This window comes from Barbus barbus, assembly GCF_936440315.1.
Source record: "Barbus barbus genome assembly, chromosome: 19".
NCBI lineage: Eukaryota > Metazoa > Chordata > Actinopteri > Cypriniformes > Cyprinidae > Barbus > Barbus barbus.
In genome coordinates this window covers 18,760,207-18,778,251 of record NC_136747.1, presented here as the reverse complement: position 1 = coordinate 18,778,251, position 18,045 = coordinate 18,760,207, and the positions used below count along the sequence as shown (strand labels likewise).

The 18,045-nt window shown below is 35.5% G+C and overlaps 2 protein-coding genes across 4 annotated transcripts in view; one reads left to right on the top strand and one right to left on the bottom strand.

Moving 5' to 3' along the window:
* Nucleotides 1–173: 173 nt before the first annotated feature.
* On the top strand, nt 174–6,148 carry LOC306885129 (mediator of RNA polymerase II transcription subunit 30-like). Of its 2 annotated transcripts, none has more exons than XM_079441474.1 (5): nt 174–345; nt 512–739; nt 975–1,133; nt 2,976–3,065; nt 4,942–6,148. In XM_079441474.1, the coding sequence occupies exons 2-5, from the start codon at nt 512–514 to the stop codon at nt 5,035–5,037; spliced, it is 573 nt and encodes a 190-aa protein (XP_079297600.1). In that variant the 5' UTR covers nt 174–345; the 3' UTR covers nt 5,038–6,148. The 2 variants fall into 2 exon arrangements, with proteins under 2 accessions (XP_079297600.1, XP_079297601.1); XM_079441475.1 differs by having other exon boundaries at nt 179–345; nt 533–739; nt 4,942–5,608.
* Nucleotides 6,149–6,213: 65 nt separating this feature from the next.
* Nucleotides 6,214–18,045, bottom strand: part of LOC306885737 (exostosin-1c) — a 56,331-nt gene continuing 44,499 nt past the window's right edge. For both annotated transcript variants that reach the window (XM_079442477.1, XM_079442476.1), the window contains exons 3-12: nt 14,816–14,909; nt 12,272–12,379; nt 9,974–10,093; nt 9,556–9,688; nt 8,901–9,019; nt 8,564–8,659; nt 8,356–8,442; nt 7,477–7,637; nt 7,183–7,354; nt 6,214–6,829 (exon numbers count right to left, since the gene is read on the bottom strand). In XM_079442477.1, coding sequence (XP_079298603.1) covers nt 6,644–6,829; nt 7,183–7,354; nt 7,477–7,637; nt 8,356–8,442; nt 8,564–8,659; nt 8,901–9,019; nt 9,556–9,688; nt 9,974–10,093; nt 12,272–12,379; nt 14,816–14,909 — 1,276 coding nt within the window. In that variant the 3' untranslated portion in view covers nt 6,214–6,643. The remainder of the gene's footprint in view (nt 6,830–7,182; nt 7,355–7,476; nt 7,638–8,355; nt 8,443–8,563; nt 8,660–8,900; nt 9,020–9,555; nt 9,689–9,973; nt 10,094–12,271; nt 12,380–14,815; nt 14,910–18,045) is intronic.

The following is an 18,045-nucleotide window of genomic DNA, read 5'->3' as shown; positions in this document are numbered from 1 at the left end:
GGTATAAATAAAATATAAATAATAACAATAAAATATACCATCAATAATTATAATATTAATATAAAACAAACATTAATAGAACCCACAATATTAAACCTAAAACAAATGAATTCAATAATAATTCAACAATGCTTTGCTTTGGTTTTCTCGGCTGGATTTACAAGTACCTCTATGTAACACAGGAAGCAGGAAATGATGAAACAGGTCATGGCTAATGCGGCTCTGTTTGAAATCAAGGGACTTTGATGTGAGCGAGTGGAGAAGTCCCACATTTGTTTAGCAATTATTACTATTATCCACCAGAAGTAAACTAGTTACGGACCAGGAGCAACAGCAATAAGCGCAGTGAGTTTCAACACAAAGCCCGTAGTCCGAATTTGGAGCGCGGAATTCAGTGCTCCGTCCGTTCTGTCTCATCCATTCATAAATAAACAGATAAATAGTTTTTATTCCATAAGCACGCTTCCACTTTTTTTGTTTAGCCGACTCCATGAATGACTTCTGTTTTTAGATGTCTGCTCCACTCCCGCAGAAGGGGCTTGGTCCGGGTATGCCTGGCATGCCCCCTCAGCAGCAGCAGCAGACACACATGCCTCCTGGCCTTGCGCAGCCTGGGATGCCCCCACAAAGTGCCCTGCGGGAAATCTCTCCCGTTTACCTGTGCCGCATCGGTCAGGAGACTGTCCAGGACATCGTCACACGCACTATGGAGATCTTCCAGATCACACGGGCCACTCAGGTGATTTTCCATCCGTGATGTTTAGATATACAGGGTATCTGAAGTGCAACATTTGATCAAATCAAGACATATAATTATATTATTAGTACTATTTATTTATTTAACAAATAATGCCATATATTGATCATTAATATCAATATCTATTATAATCAGAATAGCTTCTAAAAAGCACATGCACCACAAATCAAACACACTAATATTTAATAAAATGAAAAATGTGGTTGTGCTCTTCTAGCTTCCCAACGGTGTGACACAGAGTCAGGCAGCGTATCAGGACCGCTTTGGGAAGCTGCAGGAGCATCTGCGTCAGCTGACACTGCTCTTCCGTAAGCTGCGTCTGCTATATGAACGCTGTGTAGAAATGACACCAGACATCCAGGAATCTCCAGCTGAGGTGAGTCTCATCCATGTTTATTGATGTGCAATATATCCTCTTCTGTTTGTTCATGTGGCCTTTCGATAAACACAGCCCTTTTCCTAGTTAAATATTTAATGGTCATTTCACTTATTCTGAAATACACTTTTATGTCACAATTGACATTTAATTAAAAACATTTTTAGATGTTTTATATCTATGTCTATGTTTTTTTGTAGAAAGTAAGGAATGTATTGTGTTTAGAAATACATTTTTATTAACACTGTAAAGCTTAACATGAAATAATAGTCAGATAATGTTTTTTAACCTTTAGATGAAACAAAAACTAGTGCTGGGCAACGATTAATTGCATCCAAAATAAAAGTTTTTGTGGACATAATACATGTGTGTGTGCTGTGTATATTTATTATGTATATATAAATATGCACACATGCATGTATATATTTAAGAAAAATGTTATGTTTATATATTAAATATGTTTATATATCATATAAATTATATGAAATAAATATATACATGTAAATATCTTCTAAATATATATTTTGTATGTGTGTGTCTTTATATACACGTAATACATATACACGGCACACACACATATATTATGTACACAAAAACTTTTATTTTAGATGCGATCAATCACGATTAATCGTTGCCCAGCACTAAAATAAAGCAAAAAATGTTTTGTATCATATTTGATACATCATATATCATAAAGTATGATATAATGAGAATATGGAGCTCATACTCGTACTCAATTTGGTGCAGTTGCTGGTATTTATATGGCTAAAACGTAAGAAGAAATTCTGATAGCATGTAATGTAAATTCAGGGAGATCTTTATAGCAGAATTACAGACTACTTATTAACATGAACTGATCATAAAGGGTTTAGATGAACAAAATACTGGTAATCCCAAAGTCATAGATACCATTTAATACAATGATAGCACTCAGTATTAACATGATTTGAAATTACATATCATGCTTAGTTGAATTCATTACAATACTGTACATTATGGAATTAATGTTATTAAAACATTTTTTAAACAATAGCAAATTAAGCAGCTAGGCTTACTTGGCCTCACATCGTCTCATAGTCAGACTGCAAGACTAAAATAGATTTACATGTAAAGTTACTTGTATGTATTATGTAAATTGAATAAACAACTTTCTTACAGAGTATATGTGGATTTATTAAAAACTTGTATAATGCTTGCAGCAATATTTAACTTACCAGCGACCACCCACAGCAATAAAGCAACACAGTTTCATTTCATGCTATTATAGGTAGCTGTGATGTTGTGTATTATTAGCTACTATACTCAATATTAAGAATAGTGTGGAAAAACAGTTAGCCTCTCAAGAATCCTGTTTCCATCAGGGCAGTATGAACAGTCAACAAGTGTTTTGAAATCCTTTGTGGGCTGCAAGATCTGTGAATCAAGTCAGATCTTTGCTGAATAAATCAAGCATTTTCTAAATAAATATTATGCCTTGGCAAACCGAAAAGCTTCGAAACCAAGCTCTGAAATAGGTTTAGTTGTTTTCCTTTTTGTGGTAAGTTTTATATGTATATACTACATTAGGGCCTGTAGTAAGTCAGAGACTGCATTGGAAATTTAAAATGTAATAATCCTGGAAATATAGTTTTAGTTTGAAGCATTTTAAGAGAGAATGCATATTTTTGAAAAATGTACTGTTAAAATTAGCATTAAATGCAAAAAAAAGTGAAATGGAAGCTTTTTCATTATTTGTCTCAGATGTTTTTTTTTTAAATCATTAATTCAAATCAGATTCAATTTCAGGAGATAGTTATTATTACAGATATCATTTGAATAATGTGTTTTCTTCCATCCTTCCAGCTGGTTCCTTATGTGGGGGAAGAGACAACACCTGTGAGAGTGGAGCCGTGCAGCCCAGCTGTTATTCAGGAGAGACAGGAGGTTCTAGAGGTTTGTTTCATTGTTTCATATCTCTGAACATACTGCAGTATATACCTTCAAGATGTTATGCTCTTTTATTTAGGTGAAAAAAAACAACTGTATTCAACTGTTTTCAAATATAATATTCAAATTTGGATTTATATCATTTTAAAAATCTTTTTAATGCTATCATAATTTTTATTCTTATCTGCAAATTATAATTTGCAAATATATACAACCCGAATTCTGGAAATGTTGGGACGTTTTTTTAAATTTTAATAAAATGAAAACTAAACGATTTTCAAATCAGATGAGCCAATATTTTATTCACAATAGAACATAGAGAACATAACAAATGTTTAAACTGAGAAATTTTACACTTTTATCCATTAAATGAGCTCATTTCAAATTTGATGCCTGCTACAGGTCTCAAAAAAGTTGGCACGGGGGCAACAAAGGGCTGAAAAAGCAAGAAATTTTGAAAAGATTCAGCTGGGAGAATATCTAGCAACTAATTAAGTTAATTGACATCAGGTCTGTAACATGATTAGCTATAAAAGGGATGTCTTTGAGAGGCAGAGTCTCTCAGAAGTAAAGATGGGCAGAGGTTCTCCAATCTGTGAAAGAGTGCGTAAAAAGATTGTGCGTGTAATGCATCATCTACAGTGCATTGCATCATCAAAAGATTCAGAGAAACTGGAGAAATGTATGTGTGTAAAGGACAAGGCTGAAGACCTTTGTTGGATGCCCATGGTCTTCGGGCCATTAGACAACACTGCATCACTCATCAGCGTGATTCTGTAATTGACATTACTAAATGGGCCCAGGAATACTTCCAGAAACCACTGTCGGTAAACACAATCCACCGTGCCATTTGCAGATGCCAACTAAAGTCCTGTCCTGTGGGCCAAAGCTCATTTAAAATGGACTGTTTCAAAGTGGAAAAGTGTTCTATGGTCAGATGAGTCCAAATTTGACATTCTTGTTGGAAATCGTGGACACCGTGTCCTCCAGGCTAAAAAGAAGGGAGACCTTCAAGCGTGTTATCAGCGTTCAGTTCAAAAGCCAGCATCTCTGATGGTATGGGGGTGTTCAGCTGTTGGAAACCTATATCAGGCAAGTATGGGACCAAATTCCAACACCAAAACTCCAGAAACTCATAACCTCGATGCCCAGACGTCTTCAAACTGTTTTGAAAAGAAAAGGAGATGCTACACCATGGTAAACATGCCCCAGTCCCAATTACTTTTAGACCTGTAGCAGGCATCAAATTTGAAATGAGCTCATTTTGTGCATACAATTGTAAAATTTCTCAGTTTAAACATTTATGTTATCCATGTTCTATTGTGAATAAAATATTGGCTCATGTTATTTGAAGTTCTTTTAGTTTCCATTTTATTCAAATTTAAAAAAACGTCCCAACATTTCCGGAATTCTGGTTGTATAATGTATGTTTAAATTAAGGAATTATAATTTGTAGATTAAAATATAATTTAATCATAAAATATATTATTATTACAATTTAAAATGTAATTTATTCCTGTGATGGCAAAGCTGAATTTTCAGCATCATTACTCCAGTCTTCATTGTCACATGATCCTTCAGAAACCATTATAAATGCTGATTTGCTGCTCAAGAAATATTTCTTATCAATGTTGAAAACAGTTGTGCTGTGTAATATTTTTGTGGAAACTTTTTATCAGGTTTCTTTGATGAATATAAATTTCAGAAAAGAATATTTTTGTAACATTATTAATGTCTTTACTATCATTTTTGGCCAGATTTATGTATCCTAGTTGAATAAAAGTATTAATTTCTTTAAAAAAAAGTTTTTTTAAACGATGCATGTAATAACTTTGCATGTAATAATAGTGCTCTGAACTTCTCCACTCGTGTTTTTTAACAGAAAGTGAGGCAGAAGAACCAGGAGATGAAGGTGCTAATGGACCAGATGAGGAACCTCCTGTGGGACGTCAATGCCATGCTCACCATGCGAAAATGACAGCGGTACACTTCCTAGTAAACATCTGACCATCTTCCATCAGCCCTCATCTACAGTCTTCTCACTCTCACACATTCAGGTGCTATCACACAGATAGCAGTGGATGGCAGACTTCCATTCATTCACTGCTCGTGCAAATGCCACATAATATGTCATCTTGACAAATGAGCTCAGGCTTGGTAGCTCTTTGTGGTCCTGCCTTATTTACAGTGCTAAATCCCAATGCTCTGATTAATAACTACTGCATCAAAGCACTGAATTAGCATCAGAAACGGGAAGTAATGTAAAAGCCATGCAGATGATGTAAGCTAGCCATTTTGTTGGAATGATAAATGAGCACTGCGGACTGAGCTTTGTAAATAATAGTGCCTACACTATGGTCTTTTGTGCATTGAACTGTGTGATGTGTTTCACACTGTTGCTCCTCAGCAAATATGTACTCAGGTCGAGTGTGTGTTTTCCTGATCTCTGCATTACACTCCTGATATCTGCCTTCTGGAGAAAGGATCGCCTGGAAAACAAAACCTAATTAATTGCAGGATGATAGTTTTTGTAAACTAAAGACTTTTACAAAAAAAAAAAAAAAACTGTTTTGTCATGTCTTTTCTTTTAGGAAATACAAAAACAGAATTCACAACAGCAATTATATGCCATTATATCTAGAACTAAACATTTATATTGTTAAAAAAGTTTTGATATTTTAAGTAAATGCTGTTCTTTTTCATTTCTATTAATCAAAGATTTCTGAAAACATTTGACACTGTTTCCATAAAAATATTAAGCAGCACAACTGTTTTCAACATTGATGATAATAAGAAATCTTTTTATGAGCAGCAAATTAGAATGATTTCTGAAGGATCATGTGACACTGAAGACTGGAGTAATGATGCAGAAAATTCAGCTTTGCCATCACAGGAATAAATCGCATTTTAAAATATATTAAACTAAAAACCTGAGTCCAAGAATGTTTTTGAACAATTCATTACAATTGACTCTTTCAGTCCTTTGCTTGCGTGTCTGATTATACAACTTTTCCATATGTTTTCATATAAATTGTAGTCTTCTAATCCAGTTCAACTCTAAATTGTCTAAACAATAAAAGATTCGTCACAAAAATTTTTACTTTTTCATCAAATGTCTTGATATTGAAGATAATTTTTTTATTTATTATTTATTAACTACCGACATGTTGGGTAATAGTTTTAGGCACAGTTGCTGGGAACAGCAAAATAAAACCATAATTTCACAAATACAGCCACACACACTGTTTGCATTTCGGAATTATTTTATTGGTCATGTAATTACCACTTCATGTAATCAGTCAGTTGCTTTGTGACATGTGTTAGTCCAATGCACCATTAGGCACCCTTAATGCTGCAAACTCCTCCAGTCAATCAGCAGCTGGAATGATTGACAGATCTGTGATGTTTTCTCATCCATGAAGCTGTCAGTCATAAATTGAGAACTGGTTATAAGAGGCAAAAACCCGTCTCTTGTCCACCAGCTGGCCGCCACAAGCTAGCAGCCAGTGGCAGAGGGATAGAGATAAGTCTCTCCATCAGCATGAGTATCAATTTGTGACCCATCGCCACTCGTTACGCTTGGCTCAGACGTGCTCCAGGTCTTTGTATCTCTTGCGCAGGACAGACACGTGGTCCTTGAAGAGTACGGGGTCCAGGCGAAACTGAGAGTGCACCAGAGGCATGTAACCAAACCAGCTTGCAAAGGTGTTGACACACTCCTGCCTCTGGGTAAAGTGCTCAGGGTTCGTCCATGGGGCCATCTTAGTGCCCTTAGAGTGGACAGGAAATAAAGACGTCAAAAATATATCACACTATAGTATTTTTTTTTTTTTTTTTTTTTACAATTGCTAGGACACAGTTCTCATTACCAACTTTCAGCTTGGCACAGCAATAAATTTCACTTCCAAAATAGACTAAAACTACCAAAAAACTTTGAGACAATTGTCTCAAATCAAGTCATTCTTCCATAACGCTAACAAATGTTAGCACTCACTTTATCACTCATAAAACAATGACCTAAAACACCTTTTTTTTTAAGTGAACTATCTCTTTAAGATTGTAAATCATGTTCTAAACTTATGAACAGAATTGTAAGTACAAAATGTTGGCTCTCTGGCCTCACCTGCAGGGTGGGCATCTCTTTGTACTGCTTCCTCTGCGCTACTTTAATCGGTGGCAGGTGTGTCACAGAGGAGACCAGGAAATTCATCAGGATATCCTCACAGTTAGAGGTGCGATCCACCAGCGCTCGCAGAGAGGAGGGCAGGTAGTGAGAGAACAGGTGATGGTAGTACCTGTGAGACGCAAAGACATCAGCGCATAATAAAGAGCACTGTCTCCGCTGATCATGTTAGAGAGCTTGATGGAGCGTGAGAGACGTCGACACTGTCAGGATATGTCAACTGCAGCCAATTACCTGTGATAAAACGCCGCTCCGGTGAGGACGATGGAGTACTCGTTGGTCCATTTAGAGGTATAGCCCCAGGCTTTTTTTACTGGGTCCCAGAAATGGCTTCTGGGAGGGTAGCCAACAATCCTCTCAGGGAAACTTCGCCACACATGGAAAGCAAAATTGATCTGGAAGTGTCGGATTACAGAGGAAAAACATGAATTAGCTGTGTCAAATCAATGTAATCTGATTTATTTCATTTAGTTTAGACTTTTTATGACCCAGGTCATCTACTAGAATTCCCAATCAACTATAATAGCAAAGCTATTAAAATTGTTTTAAGTGATTGCAATGAATCTGAAATAAAATATAAATATTATAAAAACAAGCTTCAAAAATTTACATGAAAATTTGAAGTTTTTGTTTATATATATATGTATATATATGTATATATATATATATATATACACATACACACACATGAAAAATTTAAATATCAGATAAAAACATGAAAATTTGAAATTTATAAAATGCATGTTAGATAAGAACAAGATGAAACAAACATTTTTAATTTTCATTTAATTTAACGTGTACTAAAATAAATAAAAATGAATAAAAACAAAAAATATAAAAAAATGATAAAACACAACACAATTACTAAAACTAAAATAAAATAGACTGAAAATATAAGAATAAAAAATTATAAAATGATTATAGCATCTTATAAATATAAGTATATATAAGTTTAAATACACATAAAATACACAAACTTAATTTTAAAATCGTGGAATAAAATGTATACTATAAATAAAATAATGATCACAATTTTAATAAATAAATGAAAGTTTAATTTAAAATAGATGAAAGTGAAATAAAACCATGCAGGATGAAGAGGAAACTCTATACCTCGCTGGTCAACAGCACTGTGTCTTCATCTAGGCTCAAAACTGCCTCCGTCTCAATAGCTGCATGAGGCAGGAAACGGCTGCTTGTCTGCAAGCACAGAAGGTGGCAAAGAAAAGAGCTGAGTGAGACACGAGTTGGAGAGAGAGAGCGCAAGATCTCGCCACTGCTCACAGACATGACTTGACTGTTCTCTCACTTGAATACTCACTTTCCTTCTGCCATCTGTGATGATAAGGGGCACTGGCATAGGCGGCCACTTACTCCGGTGAGGGGGCGGCTTCTCACTGTTCCACAGGATGATGATCTGACAAGAAACCCAAACAAGAACACACACTATCACAGCATGCACACCAAACTGGCTGATATGTCTTCTTGTTGGCTTTTGTCGGTGTCCAACTATATTAACACTGAACTGATGTGGATCTACATTGATATCATTGAACAAAAGGTCATTCCTTAGTGGTGCAATAGCTGCTACTTTAAGTTTGTAAAAATGCATATTACTCTTTATTTTTTTTATAAACACCGACTTTGCAGTACTGTACCTGTGAGCAGTATTTTGATTTGGAGACGACCTGAAGAAGCTTCATGATTGGCTGAGACTGGGAGACCAGAGGTGAGGTGGCATGAATTACAGCAGTGAACTCCTGACCTGGACTGATTCCTACATCAACAGAGGAAAAAGAGTGAGTGTCCTTTGCCATTAAGACACTATCCATACTATTTACTTAGTACAGTGCTCAATGGCACAATGTTTGAAATGGCAAACTATCACTGTTATTTTTCTTCTTTCTTGGCTCATTATTTGATTTATATATTATAAAACACATTTTACACAAAATTTGATGGAAATGCTAAATAGCTAAAATAAGTGGATCCTATTCACTGAGTACAACATGCAATACACAATAATGAGGTCATGTGACAACAACGAAGAATACAAATGTTTAAACATTTATTGTTTGTTCATAATGTACATTTTGTTATTATTCATTATTTGCTTGCTTGTTATTCCATTCGAATTTGAATTTTTTTCCCCACTATAAAGAACATTTTGTGCAATGGAAAGATTGGAGTTTCATAGATGCCAATAATAAACATTTTATTTTTAAAAGCGTAGTTTATGAAGTACATCTAGTATTCCATTCCAAATAAATATGCATACTACAAAATATTTTAAAAGATTTGGCACAGGCTTACCGAGGTTTAAGTAATAGAAGGGGTAGTGTGCCAGGTGCGTTGAGTACTCGGGCAGAACCAGCAGCCCTCCAGGTAAGGCATTCCACATGAATTTATTTCTGGAGATGTGCGAGTACACTCTGTCCTTTATGATCTGACAGATAGCAAGACGGCAGCATTAAATATAACAATCACAAAAGCACTTTTAATCCCTATTGGTTTTAAAGATGACCATTTTCACCTGCTGGCCAGCAGAGGGCAGACCAAAGCCATACTTTTGTTCAAAATTGACAGTTCATTTTCCAATTAACCTAAGGGCAGGGGACTAAGTATGTGCTAACGATGTATGCCATCCTGCACTGGTTTAATTTCCCCTGACAGACCTTCCTCTCTGTCAGATTCGCCGCTGTATACACATCTAAACTGACCCAGCTCTCACCTCCAGTGTGGTGAGTACAATCTTATCCACGGAGGAGAAGTAGGCTTCCCAGAGCATCTGTGTACGCTGTCTGAGAGCCAGCACCCTGTCAATGCCCACAGCCCGCACCGTGGAAGGTACCTGAGGGAACAAAGTGACAAAGAACTCACCGGTGAGGCTAATTGGTGTTCCTATAAAAACCTTAGTATCCAGTTTCTACCAGTCGACCACCTCCACAAACTCTTCCAGGCACAAATGTGCAGCAATGACAAAAGTGTTTTGCAGTGAAATGCTACCCACCTTATTTTTCATCGCGGAAGTAATAGATTTTTTTGTGAATGTGGGAGAAGAATAACTAAGTGCAGTAAACTGTAAAAACTAGTTGCGCTACGAACCAGTGTGTTTAGATTTACGACGTGACATTAAAATAATGTAAGGAATAGCCGTTTTCCATTTCAAGCAACATAGCTGTTTTGTAGAGCTAAAATGAACTAGCCTATAAAAACTGGAGGTATTTTTCAATTTGAATTATTTATATGTCTTATTAAAATCTATTATATTCATCGTCGACCGTGGCAAAGCTGTATAGGCCTATGTTTTGAAACCAACGCTAATTTTATGTCTGTCGCGTCTTTTTGATACAGCTGACTCGTTTCATTGGTGCCATCTTTAATCTCTCATTTATCGATTTTATTGAAAGCAGAGGACTTACATTACAGGAACATTACAGTAATATTGTTGCAATGTTCGTCTTATTGCAACGCCATTTGTTTTGTTTTAGAGGAAAGATAGCATAGGCATACAGGTAAATTAATACAATAGATTCAAACTCTAATCAATATCATATCATCTTTTTGTGAACTTACTGTATTTATTTACAGTCATTTGGACAATATCTGGAAAAAAACTGATGGTATGCTCTAGGGAGGTGTTTTTAGCTTCACATAATAAAATACTTTATAAATACACTATAAAATGCAACTATAAAGTGCAATTGAATTAGCAAACATGTTAATTCACATAGGGGTTCTGATCAGCTTATTGTGGTTGGAATTTATATTTTGTGACATACTTATTCATTAATCTTGGTTAATGTTAATTTCTACATATACTAATACTTTGTAACATTTCAAGTTGTAAATTTATTTAAAAAAATTATATAAATTAATGTTCAACCATTCAAAAATTTGGGGTCATAAGATTACATTTTTTTTGTTTGTTTTTGAAAGATGTCTCATCTAGGCTGCATTTATCTGATAAAAATACAGTAAAAACGCATCTGTTCAGAAATATTACTACAATTTAAAATAACATATATATATATATATGTGTGTGTGTTTATATTTAAAGTGTGATTTAATTTTTTAATGGCAAAGCTCAATTTTCAGCAGACAGTCTTCAGCGTCACATGATCTTTCAGAAACCATTCAAATATGTGACCCTGGACCACAAAACCAGTCTTAAGTCACTGGGGTATATTTGTAGCAATAGACAAAATTACACTATGGGTCAAAATTATAGATTTTTCTTTTATGCCAAAAATCATTAGGATATTAAGTAAAGATCACATTCCATGAAGATATTTTGTAAATTTCTTACTGTAAATATATCAAAACTTAATTTTTGATTAGTAATATGCATTTGCTAAGAACTTCATTTGGACAACTTTAAAGGTGATTTTCTCAATATTTAGATTTTTTTGCACCCTCAGATTCCAGATATTCAAATAGTTTTATCTCGGCCAAATATTGTCCGATCCTAACAAACCATCAATGGAAAGATTATTCAGCTTTCAGGTTATGTATAAATCTCCATTTTGAAAAATTAACACTTAAGACTGGTTTTGTGGTCCAGGGTCACATATGCTCATGTGGTGCTCAAGAAACATTTCTTTTTACTATCAATGATGAAAACAGTTATGCTGCTTCATATTTTCGTGAAAACTGTGTTACTTTTTTTACAGGATTTTTTTTTATTTCAAAGAAACAGCATATAAATAAACATTAACCAAGTTTAACAAATGCGCTAAAATGTTCATTGTTAGTTCATGACACCTTATACATTAGCTAATGTTAACAAATTGAACCTAAATTAAATATTTTATTAAATATTCATGTCACATAGCATCAGGACTAGATAATGGTGACAGTCTAACAACACACACTTTCCCTTATACATTCATATGAAATCTTCATGATAAAAAAGTTCTTGTGCATAGTATTTTCAACTACCAACATGTTTTAATTAGCAGCTTTTTCCATCCTCATGTTCCCTTCTCAGAAAAGTGACATTTGAGTTCTTCACACGAAGGTCTGTTACCTGTAGCAACAGTCTCTCGTCGCCCTCGATGACTGCCTGGTTCCACTGGATGACATCAGAGAAAGGTAGCTCCCAGCCATTACTGAGTAACACCGGGATACAAGCGGCCTGTGAGGGATACAACCACAGGAGACAGACAGTGGCTTAGACTATAATTAGCATCAGCATAATCAATTCATCTAATGAAAAACAAAAACACGCACACAAGAAAACAGACCAAGTTCACCCCAAATGCACTGAAAAATAGACATAGTGCATCTGATTTTCCCTTTAGGCAAGGTTATGCGATACATAGCGTGTGATGAAAAGGCAGTTGGTTGTTCAAGAAGTCTCAGAGGGGCCTGTGCATGACTCACTGCTCCATCCAGCTTTTTTATCAGACACACCGCCAGACAGATGTGTTAATTACCCCATCTCCCTCGCCCCGAATAGGAGGGTGAGGTAGGAGAGAAACAGGGGTCCATGATTTATTGAAGTGGAGTTGCTCGCCTTCCCTCTTGTTTACTATTCCATCTTGATGTTGCTCTACTTTTCCTCCCAAATTCCTTGTTTGCCTTTTTTCTTCTTCTTCTTTTCGTCATTCAGCTCGTATTCTGCTCTACAGTAAGATTTTTAATTAAATCACAAGAGAGTGCAATCCTAAGAACGGGCCAAGATCAAACAAACCCCCTCTAGCTGTGTGCAGCCATGCTTTCATCCTAAACAGCGTTAGAGGACACAGGGGCGGACAGCAACAAATTGCTTCAGGTGACTGATTGCTACCTTGGCCTACTAAGCCCACAGAGATCCAGGAGCTGGCCTTTGTTTCATGCTCTGGGATGATAGCTCTAGGGCCGCCCGACTAGCACGGATCCCTCTTGGCACTGATCCATTCTGTGGTTGCTTGCACAGCCATTTTTCTAAAAGGAGTGTGTCGAGGAATCAGCATCAGAGAGAGGTTGTGAGATTAGAGAGGGAAAAAGCAGGATCTGGATGATAGGGGTCAGAGGATGTTCTAGAACAGCAGTTCTCATGCTGTGGCATGTGGTTTTTGCAGTATTCATTTTTAGTACCCAGATTTTTTATTTAAATTGCTGTAGTTATGATCCATATACATTCATAAAACAGATTGTTCTACTGTTAATTGAATGGGCCACGTTTGAAGCCACTGTAAAATTCAAACCTGTATTTTATTTTATTAGTATTTTTATGTCATGTTAAAACCATAAACAGCCTACAGTTAGGATGATGAACTATAGCCTATTTATTCGTGTTCAATCTGATCAATATTAATAATAAATGTAACTCATTTAACACACCTGTAACTGTATTTTATTTAATTTATTTGATTGTTTATTTGTATTTTAGTTGCCACATTGCTTAGAAACTAGAAATAGCCTATAGTTAGGATAATGGACTATATTAATAAGTGTTTATTTTGATTACTATGCAGAATAAAAAAAAAAAAACACTTTTTTTTATTTTATTTATTTTATTATTTTTTGATAGTTTAATTGTAGTATAGCTGCCACATTGCTTAGAAACCATAAATAGCCTACAGTTAGGATTATGTTCTATATTAATCTGTGCTTATTTTGAATTATAAAATGTTATTTATTTGATTCTATTTTATCCTATACCCTATCCCTCAATTTTAAATCCGGTATCGATAATGTGTGTTTGGAGCACTTCTAGTCAGACTAGACAGAATTCCAAAATATAGTATTAATGTTTTAAACTGGACTGCAACGTTGGCATAACAACGTGATTTTCACTGAAAAATCTTATAGATGTTGTTTTAGAAGCATCCTAAATAAATCTGCAAAAAGGCCAATCAAGGGATTGATGAGACATCAGCAAGATTTATCTTAATTATAGGAATATGGATATTAATCAAAAGATGGCATTATGTCACTCACACAGTTTGTAGACTTGCGGTCAGAGATGCCAATGTACCCACTGCTGAAAAAATGAAAAGGAACATGAAGAAGTGTAACAGGGCTGTAACGGTCTGCCACCTTTGATTTGAAAATGTTTAGTGCCAGCCATCTCTAAAATCCCAGTCTTACCCCTGACTAGGTACTACTTGGCCTGAAATGTTTGAGAACCTCTGTTGGGGAACTTTCAGCAGTGCTAGTAATTGCCAGTTCTTTCTGTGGCTTTGGCTGCCTCCAAAGAAAAGAGATCTATGGAACTCAGACAGGGGCTTATATGGAAAAGCACAGAGGGAGAAAAAGACAGAGTAGAGCGAGGGAGTGCCGAGGAATCAGTGTGAGGGCCGAGCTGGCTGCCAAACCCACCGTTCTGTGGATTTATCTATTCAGCACGGCTCGGCAGAGTCGAAGCGAGGGCACCCTCCGTGAGCTTCCGGCCCTTTCACACACACCACCAGGACGCCAAGAATATATGCGCCTGGGAAGTTTTTCCACTCGACGGCTAATGTGCTGTTTATCTGGGAGGCTCCGAGACCTGACTGTTTTCATAATCTACCAAACCTTTCTTGTATCTCTAAAAGGCTCTACTTGGCTGTATTCAGTTTTCAGGGTCATTTGAAAAATGTTTTACCTGCAAAGACTCCAGGAAACGGAATGACCCCAAGCGCCGACCGCGGGGAACAAGACAGAAGGTGGAGTTGTGGAGCAGCTCTTGATAGTCAAATCTAGGAAGGAAAATAAAAACAAATAAAATTAGGTTAAAATATGGCAAACGCACAATCATAGCCTAGTGCTCAGGATTTGCTACAGAATCCAGATTTTATGTGAACTGATCCAAAAAGTAACAAAAGTAGGGATACACTACTGGAAGATTTGGGTCGGTGAGAATTTTTTATGTTTTAGAAAAGAGTCTTTTATGCTCACCAAGGCTGCATTTATTTGATCAACAACTCAGTAAGAACAGTAATGAAATACTTAAATATTATTTCAAATAACTGTTTTCTACTGTAATGTATTTTAAGCTGTAGTTTGGTGCTTTTATCATGTTAAGAGCAGTTGTGCTGCTTATTTTTGTGTAATCCATGATACATTTCTTCAGGCTTGTTTGATGAAAATAAAGTTCAAAAGAACAGCATTTACTTCAAATAGAAATCTTTTGTAACATACCAAGTCTTTACTGTCACTTTTGATCAATTTAAAGCATCCATGATGATAAATATTAATTTCTTTTAAAAAAACATTACAGTCCGACATGTAATATAATATAATAAAGGCAGTTAGTGATCTGTGGTGGTCGTATAATCGACATGAGTTTCAACCCCCCCCCCCCCAATCTAGTTCCTGCTTCTTTTCTCTCTGTGCTATCAATTAAGTGTCAAAGAAGCCGAACGTAAAATGAAAAAAACACCAACATTAAAGAAAACATATTACCCAGTGCAAAGAACAACCGTTCAAAGGCTGTTTAAAGAGAGGCTCTTTCAGAGCCACACTGGCACTACTCAAAATGCAGCCATGCTAGAAGGCTGTTTTGATCCAAGCAAGCCATCGTTTTTGCCTCAAGCTGTTGTCTCTGGCAACCATTTATGGTTTCTAAGAATACACTGAATCCAGAAGCTTTGTGTGATTGCCACCGCTGGATGATAAGTGAGGGTGAAGGTGGGGAAAAAAAAACAGCGGTTGACCCAGAGTGTGTTAATGAGTATGGAAATGGGGTATTGTACAACAAATCTGATCCCAGATAGATGTTCTGTCAGCACAGCAAGTGCTGAGCTGCCATCTGACCTAAACAGAAAAACATTTTATTGATGCAGCCTGACACATTCGATATTAATTGTCTGCTGAAAGTCACAGGGAAAGTAAAAAAATGAATAATGTAAACCGTTCCTCAAGGGCCTTGCAAAGTAACTTTGGATATCGTTGTCATTGTTGTTATTGTTAACTACAAATAAATCGAAAACTACTAAAATAGTTTTTTGTAATTTAAATGATGCTGAGATAAAATATAAATATTAGTTGGAAAAACTCACTAGAAATAAAAAAGTCGACAAAAGCACATAACAGAATTGCTTAAAGGAACACTCCTCTTTTTTTGGAAATAGGCTCATTTTACAACTCCTCAAGAGTTAAATAGTTGCGTTTTACCGTTTTTTAATCCATTCAGCCGATCTCCGTGTCTGGCTGTAGCACTTTTATCTTATCTTATCTAATCAGATTCAATGATCTATGCTAAGCTACGCTAAAAGTGCTACCGCCAGACCCGGAGATCGGCTGAATGAAAAACGGTAAAACTCAACTGTAACTATAGGGGAGTTGTAAAATTAGCATATTTAAAAAAAAAAGTGGAGTGTTCCTTTAAAATAAAATGAAATTATAAATATAAAGAAAACTAATTCAAAATACTATAATAGTATATAAATAATACTAAAATAACAAACACTGTGATTGAAAATTCCATGCAGGTGTAGCACTTTAACACACAAATTTGTGGTTAGTTCTTGAGAAGCTGTTTATATCTGTCTCCAGCTTTGTATATTCCACTTGCCAACATCTTTGCCATGTCAATGAACTTCTCACTGACACATAAAACTGTTTTGCTTCTGGTCTAAGTGTTAGAACTGTGTGTGTGCTTCTTACAGGATATCATTTGAGCCTCAGTTTTACTGTAAGACCCCTCATTTTGCTTGGCTCCAGCTAATCCACTTGTGGGTAGAACCGTTGCAACGCTGAAAGAACCCAATGTTCTCTCAGCCCAGCAGAACAAGTCCATGCTGCCTGGCCCTGAGTGAAACCTCCAACGGGAGTGTAAACACACTTGTAAAGCGTCTCTATCGCCATTTAGCAGGAGGTGTGTTTATTTACCGGAGAGCCAGTGGAGTAAACACTGCTACCATACATCTTTCTGCCTTGGCACCGCTCTCAAAGCACTCTGAAAATTAAGAGCCAATCTCCCTTTGACCTGATTGATCGCACATCCCGCTTAATGCACTGAACCAAAAATACATAAATGGACATTAAATATTAATTTGAGTTTAATTGATGTTATTATGTAAGAAGAAAAAGAGCACAGTGAAATGAGAGACATGAAACATCTGCAAGGCAACAGTGAATTATACAGTTCATCTGTGATTATACAAAAAAAATATAGGCCTATATATATATATATAATATTTTACAAAAAACTACATTCAGATTGATCTACAGTGTAACCATATCACACACATATACACATTTTCTATATATATATTTATATATATATAAATACAAATACAGAAAAACAGTAATATTGTGAAGTCTTATTGCAATTTCTAATATTGGTTTCCTATTTTAATATATTTTAAAATATCATTTATTTCTGAATTTTCAGCATCATTACTCAGTCTGTAGTGTCACATGATCCTTCAGAAATCATTCTAATATGCTGATTTAGTATGAGTGTTGAAACTGTTGTGCTGCTTCATATTGTTTTTTGGAACATGTGATACTTTTTTCTTTGATTCTTTATACAAAGTTAAAAAGAGCAGCATTTGTTCAAAATAGAAATCTTTTCTAACAAAATGTGTCTTTACTATGACCTTTTATTCATTGAACACATCCCTCCTGAATAAAAGTATTAATTTCTTAAAAAAAAAAAGAAGAAATAAAAAATGTACTGACCCCAAACTTTTGAATAGTATTGTATATTATATATATTTTTTAAATAAATGCTATTCTTTTAACTTTTTATTAATCAGAGAATCCTAAAAAAAATCACAGGTCCCAAAAAAATATGAAGCAGCACAACGGTTTCCAACATTGATTATAAATCAGCGTATTAGAATGAAGGATCTCTGAAGGATCATGTGACACTGAAGACTGGAGTAA